At 48.0% G+C, this 22,460-nt stretch overlaps 1 protein-coding gene across 6 annotated transcripts in view; it reads right to left on the reverse strand.

Moving 5' to 3' along the window:
* LOC147732719 (mitogen-activated protein kinase kinase kinase 5-like) overlaps positions 1–22,460 on the reverse strand; it is a 1,007,398-nt gene that overhangs the window by 550,061 nt on the left and 434,877 nt on the right. For all 6 annotated transcript variants that reach the window (XM_086957271.1, XM_086957270.1, XM_086957268.1 and 3 more), the window contains one exon: positions 2,674–2,801. In XM_086957271.1, the coding sequence (XP_086813397.1) occupies positions 2,674–2,801 (128 nt within the window). The remainder of the gene's footprint in view (positions 1–2,673; positions 2,802–22,460) is intronic.

Genomic DNA, 22,460 nt, shown 5'->3' on the forward strand with positions numbered 1-22,460 from the left:
CGGACAAGTCCATTGACAATTTTCAGTCAACCCTCTGTCAAATCAGTGACTGGATGGGGGTGAATCACCTGAAACTCAACCCTGACAAGACAGAGCTGGTGCTGGTCGGGGGGGCTGCCAATCCATGGAAATCCACCTTTTGGCCCGCGAGGTTGGGTCCTTTCCCCAGTCCTGTCAATTCAGTAAAAAGTCTTGGGGTTATCACCTTACGATGAAGGCCCAGATCAACGTGGTAGTTTCCTCCAGTTTTTTTCAGTTAAGGAAAATCCGAAAGATTGCTCGCTTCCTGACCACTGAGGCCCTTACCCTGGTCTTGTTGGCTTTAGTCATCTCTAGGATAGACTACGCCAACTCCCTTTATGTTGGTATACCGGCATACCAACTGAAGAGGCTCCAACTTGTCCAGAATCATGCCGCACATCTCATTTATCATCAGCCTAAACATCAACACGTCCGTCCTTTGTTAAAATCTCTCCACTGGCTCCCTGTCTCTGAGCGCTGCAAATTCAAACTAGGTTGTATCATCTTTAAGTCCCTGGCTAGTATGGGCCCTTCTTTTATTTCTTCACTATTGCACCCATACGTTCCCTTCCGCAATCTCCGTTCTTCTCATCTGGCCTTACTTAAGGTTTCGACCTTTAAACGCAAGAAACATTGAGGACTGAGGTTCTCATGCCTTGCCCTCCTTTTTTGGAACGCACCCCCTCTAGGTTTGACTTGCCTCTTTTTATACCTGTTTTAGGTCCCTTCTTAAAACCCACTTGTTCTCTAATGCCTACAATTAACACTCTTCGCCCCGCGGAATGTCTGTCTCCTCATGCTTGATCGCCAAGAAACCGATGGGTGTTAGTTGCGCTTTATAAATTTCTTTTACATTACATTTTACATCACATTACAACACTATTGCCAGGGAAAGCAAAGTCACGCTTGAGATTAATACGTGACAAACGTAGGAACCACACCCTTGCTGCAGCTATAAATAGCCACACCCTACACACAATGGTGCCTCGCATTTTGTTTCTTCATATGAGGACGAAGAAGGACAGCGATGAGACTCTTGAAGAAAAGAATGCAGAAATCCTCAGGCCGTCTTCAATCAAGCGGATCCCACAAGGAAGAGCAAGCTAAGTGACATGTTTAAAAGCGTTCTGTATTTCAAAGCGTATGTGAAGTAATCTACGTGTTGTTTAAAGAACAAGCTCTGCATTAGAAGTGCTTGAGATTTTACAGTATCAGGAGTTGGAATGAATCTATTTAAAAGGAAATTAACACGAGGCACTCAAGACTTTCAAGGCTATGACAGGACATAAATCAAGTCCCTAAAAAGACAGTTCGTTCAGGACATTGTGAAGCGAGTCTCTCCAGTATTGTTAAATGATGAGCTTTTATTGAATAAGAAAATAACCAAACTGAATAACATTTTATGTGAAGTTCCAATGAACACTGTTTGCACATTTCCTTTGAACTCAGTCACGATTTCTGTGGAATCCTTGATGAACCTTTAGCCCCGTGTTTGACAAGTGGCTTGTTATTTAGGTATGTTTCTTATATTAGTAGTGGGCCTTATTTCAGGAATTCAATTAACCAAAGGTCTTTGAAATCATTGCATGTACTTATTGTGTATTTATATTTCCCTTAAACAGTAAATAGGTCTTTAAAAGTAAAAAGCGTAATTTGTCAACACAGTCAATTCAGAGAAAAAGAGATTTACCGTGCATCAACAGTTATTATTAAGGTAATTCTAGGCGCAGCTTGATTCTCTTTTACAGCTAATTATGCTTTATTGATGTCTAAGCATATTTCGCCTATTGTTTACAGAAAGAAGATACACACAATACCTGCTCACAAGAACTCGGATCCTGGCTGGTCCAGGTGGCAGATGATTGCGGTGTCTTCTTTTTTCTCTCTTGTCTTCCCAATCACCTTCCCTTTTGGGACAATTGCCAAGCCTGCTGTTCCTCCAGTAGTTTTGAGAATTGTTCCAAGAGGATTTGGTATCTAGCATTGCCCCTTCAAATCTTCCTGGACATTCAGGTGAGTGGCTGGAGTCTCATCTGACACTTACCTTGTTGACAAATTCATCCCTTATACTCCTCGAAGGCCTATCCGCTCAGGATCCGAATCCCTACTCTAGGTACCTGGAATTAAAAGGGCTAGACAGGGTGGGAAGGCCCTTTCCTATCTGGGCCCCTACCATTGGAATAAGCTTCCTCTGCAACTAAGACAGTGCACGGATTATCTTCAGTTTAGGAAACCGCTCAAGACCTTTTTTTTTTGCTTTTGATTTTCAGCAGACAGCTTTTCACACGCTGCCCGTCCAATCAGAGATACCCTTTGGGGGGTCGATTCTGGTGCCTTACAAATAAATGAATAAATAAATAAATACATACAAATAAAAATAAAAATCCTGACATTTATCCAAGTGAGAAAAGCACCTTCAAAAGTTTCTTTACACCTGGTGTGGCACCACCAAAAGTTAGTCCAATTTCACATTATAATAGTAGGATCTCAATATTTGCACTACCACCCCCCACCATCTTACAAATGCATGCTTGCAGTGACTGATAAATATCAGCCTAATGCACGTTAACAGCTGAACCTTAGCTGGCTTGCAACCTCACCTCACCTTACAATGCATATCGCAGCACCCATTCCAAACCCATCCTAGCATACCTCCAGGCACTTCCTCCATGAAGATCTTGATGAAACCATCCTGGCTGATTGAGCCAAGGTACTGCACAATGTTTCGGTGCTTCAGCCGCTTGTGCAGAGCGATTTCTTCATGAAGAGGCTGAGAGAATCTTTGCAGATAGAGAAAGAAGGGAGTGAAGGTGAGATTGCGAGCAAGGTCTGACCAAGAAAAGTTACTCTTCACAGCAACTCTGATAATCCAGTCACAATCACATTGTAGAAGAACTGGAAGCTGTGATTTAGCAATTTAAAAAGTGTAAGATTGGGGATGCTCAGTATCTGCTCATTACTCCGCAGTGAACTGAGATCTCATGGGGTGACTGCACAGAAGACATTTGTTTCCAAAGTTAAAGTGCCCCTTTATATTACATAAGCATTGGCAAAACCAATAGGTGTAGTCTTTGCGAGAATGTATTTTTTTTGTTTGTTTTCCATACACATGCAATAGGAAAAAACTTCACAAATACATACAAAATTTAGCTTATGCACACCACCACTGGCACTCAATTGCTCTGCTTTTCAATCAGCTCAGCATATAGGCACCATTGACACCTAGCTTGCCACTTGCCTGTGGCCTTCAGTTCATGCTTCTTCCACACTGATCTAGTGACAAGCCAGCTGCCCAGGTTTTTTCCATGGAGTTTTTTTGATCAGGTTTTCCCAATCACCATTCCTCCTGCCAGCAGAGACTCTGTCCACACTAGGACCTACTAAATGCAGGCCTCAGTGCGACCGGGCACGCCACTAGTAAGTCAAAGGCATGGCCAAGGCAAGCCTGTTTGTGCCTGTCTGCCCCTGCACCGCACTGAGTGCCACGATCCCTGGCCCTCCCGCCCCCGAAGATGCACTACAGCTGAACTCTACACCCTTGACCCCAGACACCGCAAACAAAAACTGCCACCTCGCTGATCCACACTCCACAATAGGACCTTTAACCAGCACCCATTGCCACTTCACCTGCCACTGCGCACACACGAGCCCACCGACCAGCCCCACCCCTAATACACCACAGACACTACCTGAACAAAAAACACCAACTTGCGTGAGACTTTCTCAACACACGCTCGCTGTGTCAGCATTACAATCCTAGCACCAGACAGTCTTCCTCACTGGGACCTGGCTCAAGCCAATATCCGCCCCAGACACTGCCACATCGATCCCAGATGGATATAAAATAACTCTACAGGACCGCACCAACAGGCTTGGAGGAGGAACACCCATCATCCACAAAGAGATCATACAGTTTACCACCACCACCAACAAGCCCCCCTCCTTTCCCCCACCCTATGGAACATCTCAACTTCAAGCTCCACACGGATGACAAGACAACCATCAGAGGCACCCTTGCATACTGACGCCCAGGCCAGCACTCCAACTTCTGCAACACCATCATAAACTTAATTGCACCCCTAGCCTTAGACCCTAAGGACCACATCTTCCTCCCTTGGCAACCTAAATTTCCACATCGAGGACCCTAATGCCTAAAAGACTGCACAACTCCTCAACTGTATCAGCAGCCTCGGATTGACCCGGATCGTTCAACCCTACACACACACCAGGACAAACGCTGGACACAATTTTCACCTCCAGTAACCGCATCAAATACAGCCATATCACAGAACTCACATAAACCGATCCCGCCATCATCCACTTCAGCATCTTCAGCCCCCGCACCACCACCCCCAAGATGACCAATGGTTCCCACCAGAGGTGGAATAACATCTCAAAGACCAGATGTAGTGCTAGAGGCACTCTTATGGTTTGACCCTGCGTGATGACCTTTGGTGTGTTATTTTATCCTAGCTTGATTTAACGACGTCCTCCATATATGCCTTGAAGATTTACTCTTGCAGTCTTAAAGTGGGAGCTGTGTCAGAGCAGACCAGCTAGCCAAGAACAGAACATGGGTGGGGTGGGGTGGGGTGGAAGAGGAAGAGGAAGAGGAAGAGGGAGAGGGAGAGGGAGAGGGAGAGGGAGAGGGAGAGGGAGAGGGAGAGGGAGAGGGAGAGGGAGAGGGAGAGGGAGAGGGAGAGGGAGAGGGAGAGGGAGAGGGAGAGGGAGAGGGAGAGGGAGAGGGAGAGGGAGAGGGAGAGGGAGAGGGAGAGGGAGAGGGAGAGGGAGAGAGAGGGAATGTACTTTTTGGTCTCGAAGTGCAGTGTTATGAGCAGTGGGGTTCAAATTTGCATTGTGTTGTACATTGAGAGATGAAGTATGTGATGCTATAGGCAGTGGCGCATACATGTGCATTGTGCTGTACATTGAGAAGAATTATGAAGTTCTTACCATTGGCTTTGACATGGCCGCATGAGATCCTGACTCTGTCTTGCTCTGTGCGCAAAGGCAGGCTCAAGTTGTTTGGGTTAATCACATTCACGGTTGCTTTGTTTTGTTTTTGGAGAAGAGGTTGTTGAATGTACTCTCAGAGAATCTTCGTTAAGATAAAGGTTGAAACATGTGAGAATGTAGAGGGACCGTGGGAACTCCTTTTGCCCAGGATTGCTTGCGTGGAAGGTGGTCAATTCTAGTAAGTTTCTTTGGCCCGGAAGGAAAGACTTGAGAACCTTCTAGTGTGTTTTGAGAGTATAAAGCGGAGGGTTGTTAACTTAGAAACTGGTATTGTTTGAGCCTGAACAATGGAAGCATCTTCAGTGCAGGCATGTGGTTGCTGAATCGCCTGGTTTCGCTGTAAGTCCCCCAGTCTGGAGTGGGTCAGGATGAGCATTGTACCAGGTGAAGTGTTTGGATTTTGATTAGGGCCATTGTGATGTGTGGCCAGTGGCTATAATCAGTTGAGATGTTTTCTTTGTGATGTGTGATTGAGTTGGAGTGCACATTCAAAGTAATCATTTGATCTATTAAGCGTATATATCTTTCTGCTTTCTTGCGGGACGTCCAGTATTATTTGCTGCTTGTTTATTGATTATTATTCAAACATTCAACAGTTACATTTGCAAGGGGGCCTGGCTAGCAGCATGGCCGAGTGAGTCGCACTCTGCGCCAGCTCCGGCTAGCCGACTTGATCAGACACTCTAAAACCCATTCACGGACCTTCAGCACGCCATATATTGCAGCGGAAAGACTGCTGATCCTGACGGCCGCATCAAAGGGTATACAAACGTCAGTGGCAGGGAGTAATCACCGGGTACAACACCCGCGCCCGGAGCCGGGCTTAAGATGGCGGCGGCCGCAGTGGACTGTTGAGAGTCCCAACGCCTGAGCCTGGCACCCGCTTACAAGTCGTACGGGGCGATCCTGTGACGCTGGGCGTCTTGGAGGCCGGGAGCTGACGCGGAGGGCTTACACCGGGACCGAGACCTGCACGGGCTCCGTAGAGCCGAGGATTAAAGGAGTCGCGAGCGCGGCCCCCTCCCCCCTCCACCTGCCTCACGAAGTGCCTAGACCTGAAGGACAAGGCTTTAGTGGGGCGGACCCCGAGGGCGACCCTGAGCGGCTCTACGAGGGAACCCCGGGGGGGGGGCTGTTGCACAACATCACTTGCCCAAGTGAGGTAGAGGGAAAGCGTGGACGGGGTACTCCCCTGGACAAACCACACCATCAGACGGAGGCCGCCCGTGGGAGGCGATTGGGCCTACCACCTGCATGCCCTTTTTTGCTACTGCTGTGCCTGGCGACTCTACTGCCTCGAGGTGAAGAGGGGCAGGCCTGTGGTCCCGGACTAGCGCGCCACTGACACTGAGCCGGGAACTGCACGGGGAGTGGGCCACGCGATTACTTGTCCCCCGGGGCGGGCGGCTTCGTTGAGGAGGGACTGCGGGCTGGCTGCGGGCACGCTGTGGGCTCTTCCGCTGCCAGGATCTGCCCGTGACCTGGCCTGGCCAACCGCCGCTGCCACACCGCAGCCCCTGGTCATAGCGCCTGGAGGAAAGCAGTCAAGACCTATAGACCTCGCTGGTGGGACCAACACTTCACGCAAGACAACGGGCGCCCTGTGCCACCGGCCAGGCTGCCTGTGACCTGGCCTGGCCGGCCGCCGCTGCCACACCGCAACCCCTGGTCATAGCACCTGGAGGAGAGCTGTTAAGACCTATAGATCTCGCTGGTGGGACCAACAATTCACGTAAGACAACGGGCGCCCCGTGCCACCAGCCAGGCCGCCAGTGAGACGACACGGTGGAGGGCCGGAGTTGCCGTAGGACCGCTGCAAAGCCCACAGCGATTGCCCTGCGGCAGAGAAGCCAGTCCGCCATGGGGAAGAAGGAAGCGGCCCTGAAGACCCAGAAACAAGGGTTAATAGATACATTTGCGGTGTCGCCACAACCCGGTGGAGCGGAGGGGACAGGGGCGATCTCGGACACGGCTCTCCTGATGAGTGCGATACAGGCCTCCAGGGTAGATATCCAGGCGTCTAGAGCGGCTCTCGAGGTTAAGATCGGTGAAGTGGGAGTGGAGGTCAATCTACTGCGTCAGGACTTCCGAAACCTCACGGAGAGGGTCACCACCGTGGAGACGAGGTTGGGAGAGGCGGAGGATGTCATACACGATCTACGGAAAGACATCAGACTTGCAGGATGCCCCCAGACAGCTGCTATGGAAGGTGGACGACGCGGAAAACAGGGCTCGGCGGAACAACCTCCGCTTTGTGGGATTTAGAGAGGGAATTGAAGGGACCAATATGGCAGAGTTCCTGCGCTCTTGGATACTCGAGACGTTACCCCAGGCAACAGTTTCCAACTGCTTCATCATCGAACAGGCGCATAGAGCACTTATGGCCAAGCCTCTGGTGAGGGGAAGGCCGAGACCAATCATTGCGAGGTTCCTGTACTTTGCTGACCGAGACCTGATCCTAAGGGAAGCCAGAAAGCTGGGCGAGATGAGGCTTGAAAACTCGCAAATCATGATCTTCCCTGATTACAGCCAGGAAGTACAGAAGGCGAGATGCTCATTTGACACGGTCAAGGCTACACTCAGAGACCTAAAGATTCAGTACATGCTCCTCTTTCCAGCCAAACTTAAGGTCATATATAAGGACAAAACGCTCTTCTTCCTGCACCCGGATGATGATTGGCAGTGGCTAGAGGAACATCCACCCCCTCGGAGGCGGGGGAGGGAAGTGGAAATGATATGACGACGGCGGGCCCAGCCGCTGGGAACCACTGGGAGACGGTGCAGACGCAAAGGAGGCGGAGACCTAGGGGGCTGAGGAGGACTCAAGTGACACCATACCCTCCGCAGAACAGGTCCCCGGATCACCACAACTCGACAATCCAACGGGAACTAAATTCTCCATCCTTGAAATAGAGGAAACCACAGAGACGGAGAGTGAAGCAGGAGAGGAAACGTCTGAGGTGGAGGAAGGGGAGGAACAGTCACTTCACCCACTGGTGGTGGCCATACATGAACTAGAGAGCGACCCCAGCGCTGATCGGGCCCCAATACAGGGAGAGAACGGTCCACCCAACACTTGAAGGATACCGAAGGTGGATTGACAAGATATCGGCTAGCCACATGGAAGCACGCAAGTGACTCGCACGACTCCTAATTTTGTTTATAATTGTGTTCTTTTTTTCCTTTTTCTTCTCTTTTTTGGAGTGTTTTTTCGTATAGTTCTTTCCTTCTACCCAACTTCTACACCTCACTGCAGACTTTGTGAAACGCAGCCTTTCTAGCTAGAGGCCAATATAAAGTCCTGGCTCACGCGGGGTTTACCTCGGGCTCCAGAGGGGTTGCAATACTGATAAAAAAACATCCACCCATCAGAGTGGCGTAGAGCTGGACTGACCCACAGGGCACCTTCGTGGGAGTACGCGGGATATGGGGGAGGAGAGAATACACATTTATCTCCGCTTATGCTCCACCTAATTTGCAGGCAGGTACGCTGACGAAAGTGTTGGACATCATCCTTAACACATCAGACACGATTCAAATACTTGGGGGGGATTTCAATTATGTGATGAACCTAGCTGTCAATAGGATGGGTGAACGGGTTAGACCCCCGGTCTTGACTCCACTAGCTAAAACCATGACTGCGCTTGGCCTTCTGGACGTGTGGAGGTGGCTGCATCCGGATGGTAGGGCATTCTCCTTTTCCGGGGCGCATAAAGTCTATTCCCGTCTGGATTATATTTTCATGGCATGGCAGGCTTTGCAGATGTTGGACTCGGCTGAATATTGTGCACGAGGGGTCTCTGACCACTCGCCGTTGTTGCTAGAGATAGGCAGGAGAAGAAGTGACGGACCCAGAGTGCTTAAGCTCACGGCTTGGGACCAGCAAAATCCGGAAATCCTGAAGGGTTTACGAGCTGATGTTAGGGTGTACCTGGCGGAAAACGTGGAGTCAGTGGACTCTAAGGTTGTCCTCTGGGAAGCGCTTAAAGTGGTGCTCCGTGATAGGGCACACTGTAGATTGGTGGTAGCTAGGAAAAAGGGACAGGCAGAGGTCCAGGCCTTGGAGACGCAGATATTACTGCTGGAGGCTGAACACTTACGTACCAAAGACCCAGGGAAACTCAGACGCCTCGCGGATATGCAAGCACAATACAGACAATTGGTGACGGGGAGGCTAGGACTCAGGCGCTGGCGACTCTACACCGCATCTATGATGTGGGTGATAAATCCGGAAAGCTGTTGGCGTGGCTAAGCAGGAAGGAGAGGGATGAGAGATGGGTGGAAAGAGTAAGGATTGGCCAGGATGGCTGGGCCTGTACAGACGATAAGATAGCGGACACATTTGCCGACTGCTATAAAACCTTTTACGAAGCACGTGATCTGGGGTCCAAAGAGGAGGCACTGCAATATAAAGCGACCATTACTCTCTCGAAGCTCGAGGAGGCTGACCATGTGGAACTAGAATCTGACGTCACTGAGGAGGAGGTTAGGGTAACAGTGGCTAAACTCCGTACGGGAAAGACTCCAGGCCCAAACGGATTCCCTGCGGAGTTTTTAAAAAAGATGGCAGACCTTCTGACCCGTCACCTACTGGGTCTCTTCCGGGACGCTGAGGAGGAGGGACAGTTCCCACTCGATCTCAGGCAGGCCACGATTGTCCCAATCTACAAGACAGGAAAGTCGGCAGAGGACTGCGGGTCATAACGCCCTATCTCCCTATTAAATGTGGAGGAGAAGCTGTATGCCACTATACTGGCGCTCCGCATGAGACGAGTCATACCGGGACTGGTCCATATGGACCAGACAGGGTTCATCCCGGAGAGGGCGACTAGATACAATCTCCGGAGGACGCTCAACTGGCTCCAGGAGGTAGAGGGCGGAACGGAACCACACTGGTTTCTGTCTCTAGATGCAGAAAAAGCGTTGGATGCTGTCCACGGGCCCTTCTTAGAGGGAGTACTGGAACATATGGGATTTGGACCCAAGATCAGATGCAAAATGAGTCTACTTTATTCATGCCCTAGCGCTCGAGTCAGGGTTAACGGAACAATGTCAAAGGCTTTTCCTATACAAAGGGGAACCCGTCAGGGTTGCCCCATGTCGCCCCTACTATTTGCCCTATCCATCGAGGTCATGGCCTGCGCGGTTCGTCAAAATGAAAGTATAGCAGGGTTTCGGGTGGGACAGGCTGCGGTGCAGGAAGAGAAACTGTCACTGTATGCGGACGATGTGCTGCTGTATGTCACGCAACTGGAAACCACAATACCAGCACTGTTCGAGGAACTGGATCACTACAGTGCCAAATATGGGTATCAGATTAACTGGCACAAGTCGACACTCTATGACCCCCGAGGACGGAATGAATGGCCCCGGTTGCCGGAGAGACTACAGACGACCGGAGAGTGATTTCTCTATTTAGGGATCTATATTACGACAGACGCTGTCTTTTCATATGAACGAAATGTTAACCGTGTTGTAAGTAATTTTAAAGCGGACGCGGAAAGATGGCAGTCGCTCCCCTTGACAATCCTCGGAGGGGCAGCTATGTTCAAAATGATCTCGCTCCCGAGATTCCTATACGCATTCCAAAATGAATACTACCCGATGAAAACCAAGACCTTTCGAGACGTCCATGCGGAGTTGAGGACCTACTTATGGTTAGGGAAACACCCTAGAGTAGCGCTGGCGACCAGTATGATGGGGGGGATCTCTCTCCCGGACCTTGAAGCCTATTATTGGGCGGAACATCTCGCCCCCATTAATGAATGGGTACATGCACCTGCCACACACCCCACTTATGCATTAGAAAGGCATACCATGGGCACACGCACTTGTTTCCACTACATATATGAAGGGAAGGGACAGGACAGACTGCTGCCAGCCACTAAAATTACACTGGGGGCGTGGAGAAGGGCATGGAAAGTCACAGGATGGGTACATAGGCCAACGAAACAGACACCGCTATGGGATTGCTCCTGGCTGAAAGAACTCAGTAAGCTGAAAGGGTTTCAGGGTTGGGACGACAGGTATCTCCACTTTAGGGGATATAGTGAAGAGCTGGACACTTAAGTCATTCCCATTACTGCAGACGGAATTTGGGTTACACCGCTCCCAGTTCTTTAAATATATGCAATTGAGACATGCGTGGCGGGCTGAAATGACACTACAAGAGGCGCTTCCGGAGTACGCTCCACTGGAGGGCCGCCTGCTACAGGAAAGGATCCCTAAAAAGGCCGTATCCCTGACGTACAAAACTATTATGAACAATAGGCCGAACACACTGGAGGGCCTTCGGACCACATGGGAACAAGAAGTAGGGGAGATGGATGACGTAGACTGGGGTGTGGTACTGGTGCAACCCAGGGAAGTAACAATTAAATCACGTCTCCGTCTAATACAGTTTAAGATCCTACACAGGGCATACTTTCATAGAGTGCGGCTCTTTAAAATGGGGAGAGTGCTGGACCCTAGCTGCTTGCGATGCGGACACGACAGTGGAGGTTTCCTGCACATATTGTGGACATGCCCACACATTCAGGCTTACTGGGGCGAGGTAACCGCCGAACTGGGTGAGGTACTGGGGATAGACATCCCATTGGATCCGAAACTCATTCTCTTGCGAATGACCAATGACGTGGACCTGGCCATTCCGTTACTGATATTCTTTGTTCTAGCCCAGGTAGTGGCCAAAAGAGATGTAGCTAGGAATTGGGGGGCGCCGGATATACCTCAGCTTAGGGAATGGAGGAGGGGCATGGACATCTATATGGCGGCCGAAAGGGTCACGTACAAAGCGAGAGGGTGCCCGAAGAAATTCCGTAAAGTGTGGGGTAAATGGAGACATTATCATGGCCTGGATGGAGGCCTCTGAGGAGACCCGCATCTGTATAAGTTTGGCTGCCGTGAGGGACTATGTGGCTCGGGGTCAAGAGACAGTGCCTCAAAGGCCTTGTGAACTATAATGGATGGACATCTGAACTATGATCCTGGGGTATTGGACCTTGAAAGAAGTGGGGGGGAGGGGTGGGGGGGCCGGGGATATTGCTTGATGGTGGCATGCTTGCTATGTGTTTTCTCCTTGCTGCAAAACAATAAAAATGTTTTTAAAAAAAAAAACAGTTACATTTGCCAAGTGTGTTGTTATTGCTTGCATATAAATATAAATCGCTATATAGATTTGAATGTTGTTAGTTTGACAGTTAGGAAAGCCTTTCTGTTAGGGAGCATTGCATAAATAAAACCCCAAACCTTAGTCTTAATCTTTGATGCCTTTCATTTTGTAGTGAAACCCCTTTCTATATGTCTCCTGTTACGTCATATTTGGGCCATCGTGTGAGAGTGGTGTTTTGGAGGGCGAAGCAAGACAGGCCCATTAACCTCCATCAGGTGAGTGAAAAACTTGAATGCCTGGATCACCAACTGCTCAGACAGTATAGTTCCCATTAAGAGCAACATCCAGCGGAAATCTTCTAAAAAGGCCAGCTGACACAGCCAAGAACTCAGAAAAGAAAAACGAGACAGAAAATGGTTGGCTAGGAGATGGCGCACCAGGAAGGATACCTTCGACAGAGCAGTCTTGAAGACCTCCCTCAACCTCTACCACCGCCTGATGAGGGGAACAAAGAATACAGCCATTGCTGTGCGCATCAACACCAACACCACCAAGGAATCTTTCAACATTGTTAAGAAATTCTCCAACCCGGCTGCCAGCGAAAACAATATCACACCCTCACCAGAACTGTAAGACAACCTTGCACACTTCTTCCACAACAAGATTGCAACCATATACAGAAACTTCAAAGGCCAAGCCACACCTCTGGGCTTCCTTGATAGGTAAGAAACACACGAACCACCGTAACCGACACAAACCACACACTGACCACCTGGCACATACTCTCCACCCAGTACACCACCTCCATCATGAAATCCATCCACTCTGAAGCTTCCACAGAACCATGTCCGGACCACATCTTCAACCTTGGAAACCAAAGGATTGGCCCGTAACTCACCACCCAACACCTCTATCACCACTGCAACATTTCCAGACCCCTGGAAAAAAGCAGAAGTCAGACCACTACTCAAAAAATCCAGAGACCTCAAAAACTACCAGCCAATCTTGCTGCTTCCTTTCCCAGCAAAAGTACTGGAAAAGATCCTCAACTATCAAGCCATAACACACCTGGAGCAATGTGGCTTCCGCAAAAATCACAGCATTGACACAGCTCTCATCCCAGTGACCAACGACCTCCGAACCCTTCTCGACGAGGATTAGCACCAGCTCTGATCCTCCTCCACCTGTCTGCACCCAACACTGTATCCCACTACACACTGATGGAAAAGACTCCACCACATCAACATCCAAGGGGACACGCTCAGATGCAACACTTTCTTCCTCACTGGAAGAACACAGGGGATTCACCTCACACCTTTCACCTCTGAACCCAAGGAGATCGCCTACGGTGTCCCCCAGGTCTCATCCCTCAAGCCCCACGCTCTTCACTGTATATATATATGACCCCGCTGCCCAACATTGTCAGATCCCACGGTATCAACCTAATTCCTATGCAGATGACCAAACACATCCTCTCACTCACCGACGGCCCCACCACCACCAGAACAAAATTTCACAGATGCATGACAAACGTCGCAGACTGGATGAAGAACTACCTGCAGCTGAATACAGACCAGATCGAAGTGTTGATCTTTGGCAACAGCGGCAACATATGGAAACTCCTGGTGGCCATCAGACCTAGGACCCTCACCAACTCACTCAACCACTCCAGAAACCTCGGAATCATCATTGACAAAAAGCTCACCATGAAATCACAGATCAGCAATGTGTCCTCTGCCAGCTTGACCACTCTGCGCATGCTACATTAGCTCTTCAAGTGGCTACTCCTACAAATGAGTTGTGCCGTGACGCAAGCCCTATGCAAAAACCACAGTTGATGGACAGAATGCAGAACAATGTCATACATTCACCCCAGTACAGAGATCTGGGCCTAAATCCATCGTTTTTTTGCACTCCACACCACCCCAGTTCAGACATGGCCATATGCAAATCAGTCTGACCCTGTGCCTCATGGGAACAGTCCAGCCAGAAATGCCAAGCCATGCCTTCCCTGGACCGGAAACAAGCTTCCCAGGACCGGTTTCTGGCATTCCAGCCGTCTTCAGCCCGGCTTGCTTAAATCCAGTGGTGTGGAGAGCATGGGACTCACGTCTGAGCATACCCACCCCACCCCACTTGCCCATACTCACTGCATCTACCGAAGCAGAAGTGGAGGACTATCCTTCTGCCACAGTACAGCAAAGACCTGGAACAGCCTCCCCATGCACCCCACTTCCGGAATTCCAAATGGCCCTCAAGACATGGCTGTTCCAATAAGCTTCTGGGGCATGCAAGCACCTGGATACCCTATTTGGTGATTAGCCGAGCTTCATAAATCTTGATTAATTGATATATGATGAGGCAAAAGGCTGCCACGTACAGTACAAGACCGATTTTAAGTATTTTGCTTATCAAAATGACAATGATCAGAACAAAGAATTGACCTTGGGATTTAGCTCAACCACTATCGTATTTTCATTTGTTGAACTCTATATCAAAGAGAACCCTCTTAATAGCAAACTCACTGGCACATTTGAAAGTGATAGGGGGTAAAAGTTGGGTATGACTTTGAGGTAGAGAACATTGCGAGCAAGCTTAATGGACAAACATGGGGTCTAGGGTATATCCTCCTTCTGAGAAAAATTTAAATACTGACGAATGATGCATTTTATAGCAAATGAATTCAGTGATAAAGCAAAGGTTATAAAGCAGCGGAAACATATAATCTTGAAATAGTAAGCACATTAAAAACGGCCACCTATCTTACTGCATTTAAACAGTTACCGTAATGTACAAATTGTGCAGTGCAACAACTTTAGCCCTTTAAAATGATTGCTTGCACTGCATGCGGCATCAACTTTGGAAGAAAATGCTCTAACCAGACTTCGGAAAGCACCCATAGCTGCTGGCTACAATCAGTCCTATAGAAATATGTGAAGACCATAGAGACTGGAATATTGCGTTGGACCTGCAGAATGATTTCCAGACCCCTGTTGTGCAGGCCAGCAGGCGCTTTTTCGCTGTGCTCCCTTTTGGCCATACCAGTGCCTCTCATGTGTTCACGAAAGTTATGGTGGTGGTAGAGCACACCTTTGGAGTTTGGGCTCCCAGTCTTTCCCTACCTTGATGACTAACTATTGAAGGCTGACTCAACTCTAGCAGTCATTAACCTCCTCCAGACAATGTTGAACCTTGTATCATTTGGGTTCAATATCAACGTATTTAAAGCCATACTTGACTCCTTTGCAGACATGGGCGTCCACAGGGGGGGGGGGGGCAAGGAGGGGCGCATGCCCCCCCCCCCCCCTGGAGCGACCCTCCTTGCCCCCCTGCGGATGCCCATTAAAAGTGTGACTTCAAGGCAGGGTTCGCACTCTTTCCTCTCCTTTCTTTTATTTGCTTCCCTGTGAAATGGATCCAAAAAAGAAAGACGCTTTAGCTGGAAATTTAGTATTTTTCTGACATTTTAATTCCAAAGTGCAGCATTGGGAATAAAAGGCTAAAAATATGAAAAATAGATAAATAACTAAATAAAGTAAGACAGAGTGGTAGCAAACTGGCCAAACAGATTTTATTCACACTGAAACACATTAGCGCCACTTTTACAGAGTTTGCCAGTGAAGCGCTATTTTTGTTTTCTTGTCTTTGTTTTCCCTCTACTTGGAACTAGTGCACCAATCCTGGACGTACCAAATTGTGTGGATTGGAAAACAAAATGTGTGCTGCGGCTCTGCCTCCAGTGTTGTGGTCTTTTTACCATACTGCTTACGTTTTGTAAGGATATAAGCAATGGCCATTGAAATGGGTCCATTCAGGGCCCTGTAGTCGTGTCCTTAACTTTTCAGGCAAAAGCATTCACTGATTTCTGAATAGTGAGTGTAAAAGCATTAAGGTAATCATGTTGCTCCTGCTTACATATCCCATGGTCTGCTAAATTTTTACATTCCCTATAAGTGTTTGCTTCTTCCAGGATGTTGTTCCTTTTTTTTTTGTAGGCCGCATATTGCTCTTGTCTAGTGCGTAATTTAAATTGCGCATCCAGGTGTTTATAGCGGGCAACAATTGGGTTGTAGTTGAAAACAGTGGGAGTTTTTCTCAGTGAGGCAGTACGGTGTTCAGTGGGGGAGAGGATGTGGCACTGTGGTCAGAGCTGCTGAATTTGGAACTGGGAACCAGGTTCAGCCTTAATAACCAGCCCACCAGACCACTCTCCTGCTAGACCACAATCACATGCTAGACCTTATAAGGCTTTGCAACACCTTAGAAGTCCTGGTGTCTTCGCACCAGCAGGTGGACCCTAGCATGACAAGTGTAGGTTAACCTTCAAGGCTTGTCCACCACTTTCCATACTGACGTTCACCTCCAGTCTTGCGGGCAGGCCTATGAAGCAACACACCCTAGAACAACAGTCACTGAGGTCACAGGACCCTTGAGAAGGGCCAGCTCTAGGGCGGTGCAACCAGTGTGACCACACCAGGTGCTGACTTTAGGTGAAGGCATAATGTTTGCATGTATATTATGGTTTTAAAAACGCTTGCTGCCTCCTTCCTGACTTCCGCAAAAATAACAGTTGATGGACAGAATGCAGAACAATGTCATACATTCACCCCAGTACAGAGATCTGGGCCTAAATCCATTGTTTTTTTGCACTCCACACCACCCCAGTTCAGACATGGCCATATGCAAATCAGCCTTGACCCTGTGCCTCATGGGAACCGTCCAGCCGAACTGCCAAGCCATGTCTTTCCTGGACTGGAATCAAGCATCCTAGGACCGGTTTCTGGCTATCAGCCGTCTTCAGCCAGGATAGCTTGACTCCAGTGGTGTGGAGAGCCTGGGACTCACGTCTGAGCATACCCATCCCACTCGGGGTGACAAATGCAAAAATAACAGTTAATGGACAGAATGCAGAACAATGTCATACATTCACCCCAGTACAGAGATCTGGGCCTAAATCCATTGTTTTTTTGCACTCCACACCACCCCAGTTCCTGGCTTCCAGCAATTTTCGGCAACAATAAAAATGTCAAGATGACTCTGGTGATTAATGTTCTTCCTAGAGAGAGATCAGAATTTTGTCTAGGGGAAGTTTTGACTCATGGAAAGATAGCTCAGATGGTTAATGTACCGGCTGCAAAGAACATGCGCCATGCAGATCACAAAGTGCACATAATGTAAATAGGTCAGTGGGCTACTGCTTTTGTCAGAGATCCTTTTGATATTTGCAGTTTATAAGTTAAAATCCTAACTTAGAACAGTGAGCTATTAACAGTCATCCAAGAGCTGCATACAAATTGCAAGGTATAAATTTGAGCGTTATGTTCCCCCCTCGTCCCCCTGTCTTTGATTATCCTAATGTCACAAAAAGTGTTCTTTTGGACAGAAATCAATTCTGATTCTTAAGGAGAACCCCCAACCTTGGTATTACGTTTTAAATTCTGTGTATTGTGTTTTTCCAGGCCAATCACTATAAAACTATACAGGCTACTAGTTTGGTTGTCATGTGACTCCTACACCTTGTAGTCCTAAGTCTTATGTAAAATGTTCTATACAGTGATTTACACACATATTGATTGTCTCTGTGTAATGTGTGTGATGTAAAGTGCTCTGACACCCTAAAATGGTATGAGTGGCGCTGTAAATCAAATTAAATGCATCTGAGAGTGAGTGGTTATGGAGACTTGGGGGGCACAGTTAAAGGGTGGTAGGGAGGGAATCCATGGCAGAGGTGGTCATTGGGGGGCACTAGCAAACATTAATGCACAGGACACCACCAGTGCTATGGCTGGCCCTGCCCTCGTAACCAGTCTGTCTAACCCAAAGGTACCTCCATTGGCCTCGTTTCAGCAGTAGTAGCTGCAACTCACCAGGGATTGACAATGCAGGATTTGAACGCACACCAAACTAAGTTCGCAAACTTCACAGTCTCCCTGCTTCATTCACAAGCACTTTTAACATGTGCTGCCTGCTGTGGGGCCACTGGAATTAATTATGCAGCAAAGGATGACAACATTATGCTGTAGTATTGACTAAATTATGCATTAAAAAAAGGCTGCAGCGTAATGCAGTATATTTTCAGATATTTTATTACTTTGACGTGTGTACATATGCTAACAGTCTCTGGAAAGATTTTGCCTTATGAGTACCAGTGTAACATACAAATGTAGCAGTCAGAAAGGTGACCAGTCAACCTTTACAATAGGCCATCCACTCCGCAGCAACACAAGTCACATTTTATATTAACTTTTGATATGTTTGAGCTATAAACAATTTATTAGTTTAAATGGTCAGATCATGCAGAAGATCTTGCATTATGAGGCAAATATGGCAGAGCCATAATTTTAAAGAAAACATTTGCAAACTAGGATATTTTGCCATTAATGTTTGAACTGCTGTTGTTGAAAAAGGGTGAAGTGCTGATGACAGAAACTCCATGGCTCAGAGACAAAGTGCTTGTGTTTCCACATTTTATCGTATTTGGTACATTCTGTGATTAGAAGCAATCCCACTTTGTGAATATATTTTAATGTCAATAACTCATTATAACCTTAAATAATCATGTCTATCCATTGGTTGATTAAATTGGGCAGTGAAATGCCAAACAAATACAAAAAATTGGGATGTCTGCGCATTCTAGCCACACCTCTGGCTCCACCCACAGATCCAATCCTTGGGTTATTCACGACCTCTGATTCTATGCCCACTGTTCCCCTACTTTTTTTCCGCCACTTCGACCACTGTGTAAGACTCAGCATCCCTGGACCTGTGATGAGGCGCAGCTGCGGGCGCCGCATGTGCCACACATTTACGGTGCCGGGCTTCCGCATAAGGGAGCTGGCCATTATTGTATCCCTAAACGTACGCACGATGTCAGTTTGACATTGACTACACATAGAGGGACTCCAAGTTTCTTTTAAAAAATATAGCTAACATTTGGACCTATACATTTTATTTTGTATAAATTAATTGAAAGTGTGTAAAATTTAGCAATGCCCGGGGAATTCTAGTAAAGGGAGCACCCACTGTCAAATCACTAGCGCGTGTGATTGCTGCATCATTTATTACTAACTTTGACATTGTGCTTTAACTTTGGATAAAAGTTATCATGAATTCTAGCACCAAGATCCCAATATTGGTAAATATGTGTGCTACAAATAATCCCTAACATACACTGTGCATACAGTATATTTAATCTGGTGCTTTAATCATCGGCTGTTTCAAAGTATTCTGCTAAAAATCGAATCGTGCTAAAGACAGCCTTGATTGGTTTTGGATCGAGGACCCAGAAGTCTGCACACCTAGCAGACAGAGATAAAGCACCTTGTCAGAAAGTTTACCGTTTTCCCTACAGGTGGTGTTTGGTGGCCCGTGGCAGGGTCAGTCACATGTCCTGGGTGCCTGGCATTTAATTGAGTCTATCCTAGTTCTGCGCCTCAGTGTTTCGTGTGCCCCACCTGGCACACATCATGTCGGAGGATGGTGATGACGTTCACATTTTGCCCCCCCCCCCTGGAAAAATTTCTGCGGACGCCCATGTTTGCAGACGCTCCCGCTCATCGGAGCCATTTTGCATATGGTACAGTGCTTTGCCTTTCCCCCTGAGTGGAGAGTCCAGGACATTTAGGCCATGATCCTGATATTTCAGCCTCTATCCGGCATTTCAATGTAAATGACACAGAGGCTGTCAAGGATTCCTGGCCTCGTGCATCCTGTTGATGAAGCATGGAAGACGGCAATTCTGGGCTCTTCAGTGGAATTTAGGATCCCAGTGGGCACAGCACCTGGGGAATCAGTCAGACTGTATCCAGATTTTGGAGAATCTGCAAAAGATCTGCAGTGGCGGAAGCTGGACTGGGATAGTACCTCTCTCCTTACCCCATAAAGATTTGACTGCGGAGACAGCATCCCTTCTGGGTTGGGGAGGCCATCTGGGAGAGGGGGAGGTCGTTTGGGAGAGGGGGAGATCATAGACTGGTCTCTAGATCAATCTTTTGGAATTGCAAGTGAATATTTGGTGCTGAAGGACTTCCTACTCACCATGAGAAGGAGTCTGGTACAGGTTCTCACAAACAACACCATCACCATGTGGTATTGCAACAATCAGATCAGAGTAGCATCTTGGGTTCTTTGCCAGGAGGCTTTACATCTCTTGGAGGGGTTGGACCACCAAGGGATATCTCTGGTGGTGAACCATCTGGTGGGATCTCTAAACGTCAGGACAGAAACTCAGCCGCCGATGCCTATTGGACCTCAAAAAGCAGGTTACACCCAGAGAAGGTGCAGAGCATCTGCCAAGAACGGTAAGCCCCTGGCTTGATTTTTTTCACCACAGCAGAGAAGGTACGTCAGAAATCTTGATTTTGATGGAGACTTTTAACTATAGATTCCTCACCTTAGAATATTCCCCAGTTGTCAGATTGAATCTGGAAAATCTTGAGCAGTACTTCTGGGAACCAGTAGACAGCATCAATCAGCTCCGTGATGGTGCCGTCCACATCAGAAGTGATGTGACAGTGCCCATATAAGAGCCACCCCGGCACACTATCAGTTTCTTTCTTTCTGTGCCAACAGCGCTGATCCGGTGTGCATTTCAAAGCCCTTCTATGAAGTTCCCATCGCTTCATAAGCACCATTGGGTATACGAACTGGACTTCTGACTCTACTACTTCGGTACACTTCTGAAGCTGCGGATACTCTGCCAGGAAGAAGGGCTGCTATGCTCCTGAAGGACTGCCACTCTGTTGGACTGCTGCTCTGGCAGAACTGCTTTCTTGCTTTGCTGACTTGCTGCCTGCTGCCCTCCTTGCTTGGGTAAGAAGGATTGGAACACATCGTTTGAACCAAGAACCAGTGAACCTATGGGCAAACTGAGTTGCCTCCTGTTCTGAAGTCTCAGGGACAACAAAGACTTCCTCTCAGCCTGCTACATTACCTGGACTCTGCCATCAGAGTTCTGCCCTGCCAAATGGTGTCAACCTATTCCTGGACTCTTGGAAGTGGGTATGAAGTGCTGCTCCAACAGAAATCCAGGCATTGCTGTAATTGTGCAGCTCGGAACCAGCCCATCTCCATCGATGACGATGGATTACCACTGCTGCAATGATAAAGTGCATCGCCGACTGAGCAGTGCATCATCTCCATCTCTGACTTTGTGTGGTTTGAAGCCCATGTATCACCTCCATCATAAGGATCTACGACGGTGCATTGCCTCCTCTTATTGTCGCATCTCCCTAAACGCAAACAAGATACTTTGCAGCAGGTGAAGGCTGGTTCCTGTATCCGACCTGCGCTCCATCACGGTCAAACTGAACTTTTGACTACGTCCCCGTCTAGCTCTACAAGATAGCCCCAGTTGGAACTATGCTTTTAAGCACTACATTTAAGTTTATTCTTTAAAAAATCATAATTCCAGTTGTACTTGCTGGATTTTTGTTTTTGTGGTCTTGTTTTGTTTATAACAATATAAGCTATTTGTCTAACCTGTAGAGTAATTTTGTGGTGTTTCCACTGTGTTGCTGTTTGAAGAGTTGCACAAATACAGTACACATTGCCTCTTCAGCCTGACTGCTCTGTGTCAAGCTACCAGGAGGTGAGCATAGTTCATTTTAGGGTGTGTGACTACCTCAACTAGGATTGTGGTTCCTGCTTGGACCAGGTGCATTCCTCTGCCAACCAGAAACCCCATTTCTAACATCCTCCTATATAGTATATCCGCATCCTCTCAATGGCTTTCGATGGGAAGAGAAATTCAAGATGCTCACCCTGGTTCAGGCTTTCTCTGCCCTTGAGATTGTATTGTAGGTCGGACTTATTTTATTTTTACATCCAAGTCTTGAAAGTCCACAGGCGTTACCTGTGGTTCACGGTGGGCCAGGAGCATTTCCATTCTGCTGTGCTCACCTTCTGCCTCACCAGTGTTCCTCAGGTGTTCACAAAAGTGATGGTGGGGAGTGGAACTTATCTTCGGAGGTCAGGGTTCTAGTATTGCCCTAACTCGATGGCTGATTGCTGAAGGAAGTGTCAGTCCAGACAGTCGTCAACTACCTCCAGACTAACTGCGAACCTCCTGCATTTGCTAGAGTTCACTATCAGCATGATAAAATCACACCTGACTGCTTCTCAGATGCTCCCTTTCATCTGAGGCATTCTGGATACAGTGAAGTTCCATGTCTATCCTCCGGAGCACTGAGTCCATGAAATTTGGGCTAAGATCTTGATGTTTCCTCTCCAATCCAAGATTTCAGTTAGACTGACACTGGGGATACTGGGTCAGATGGCATCCAGCATCCTGCAGGTGAAATACTCCAGATGG

The sequence above is a fragment of the Lissotriton vulgaris genome, chromosome 2_1, assembly GCF_964263255.1.
Source record: "Lissotriton vulgaris chromosome 2_1, aLisVul1.2, whole genome shotgun sequence".
Classification (NCBI taxonomy): Eukaryota; Metazoa; Chordata; class Amphibia; order Caudata; family Salamandridae; genus Lissotriton; species Lissotriton vulgaris.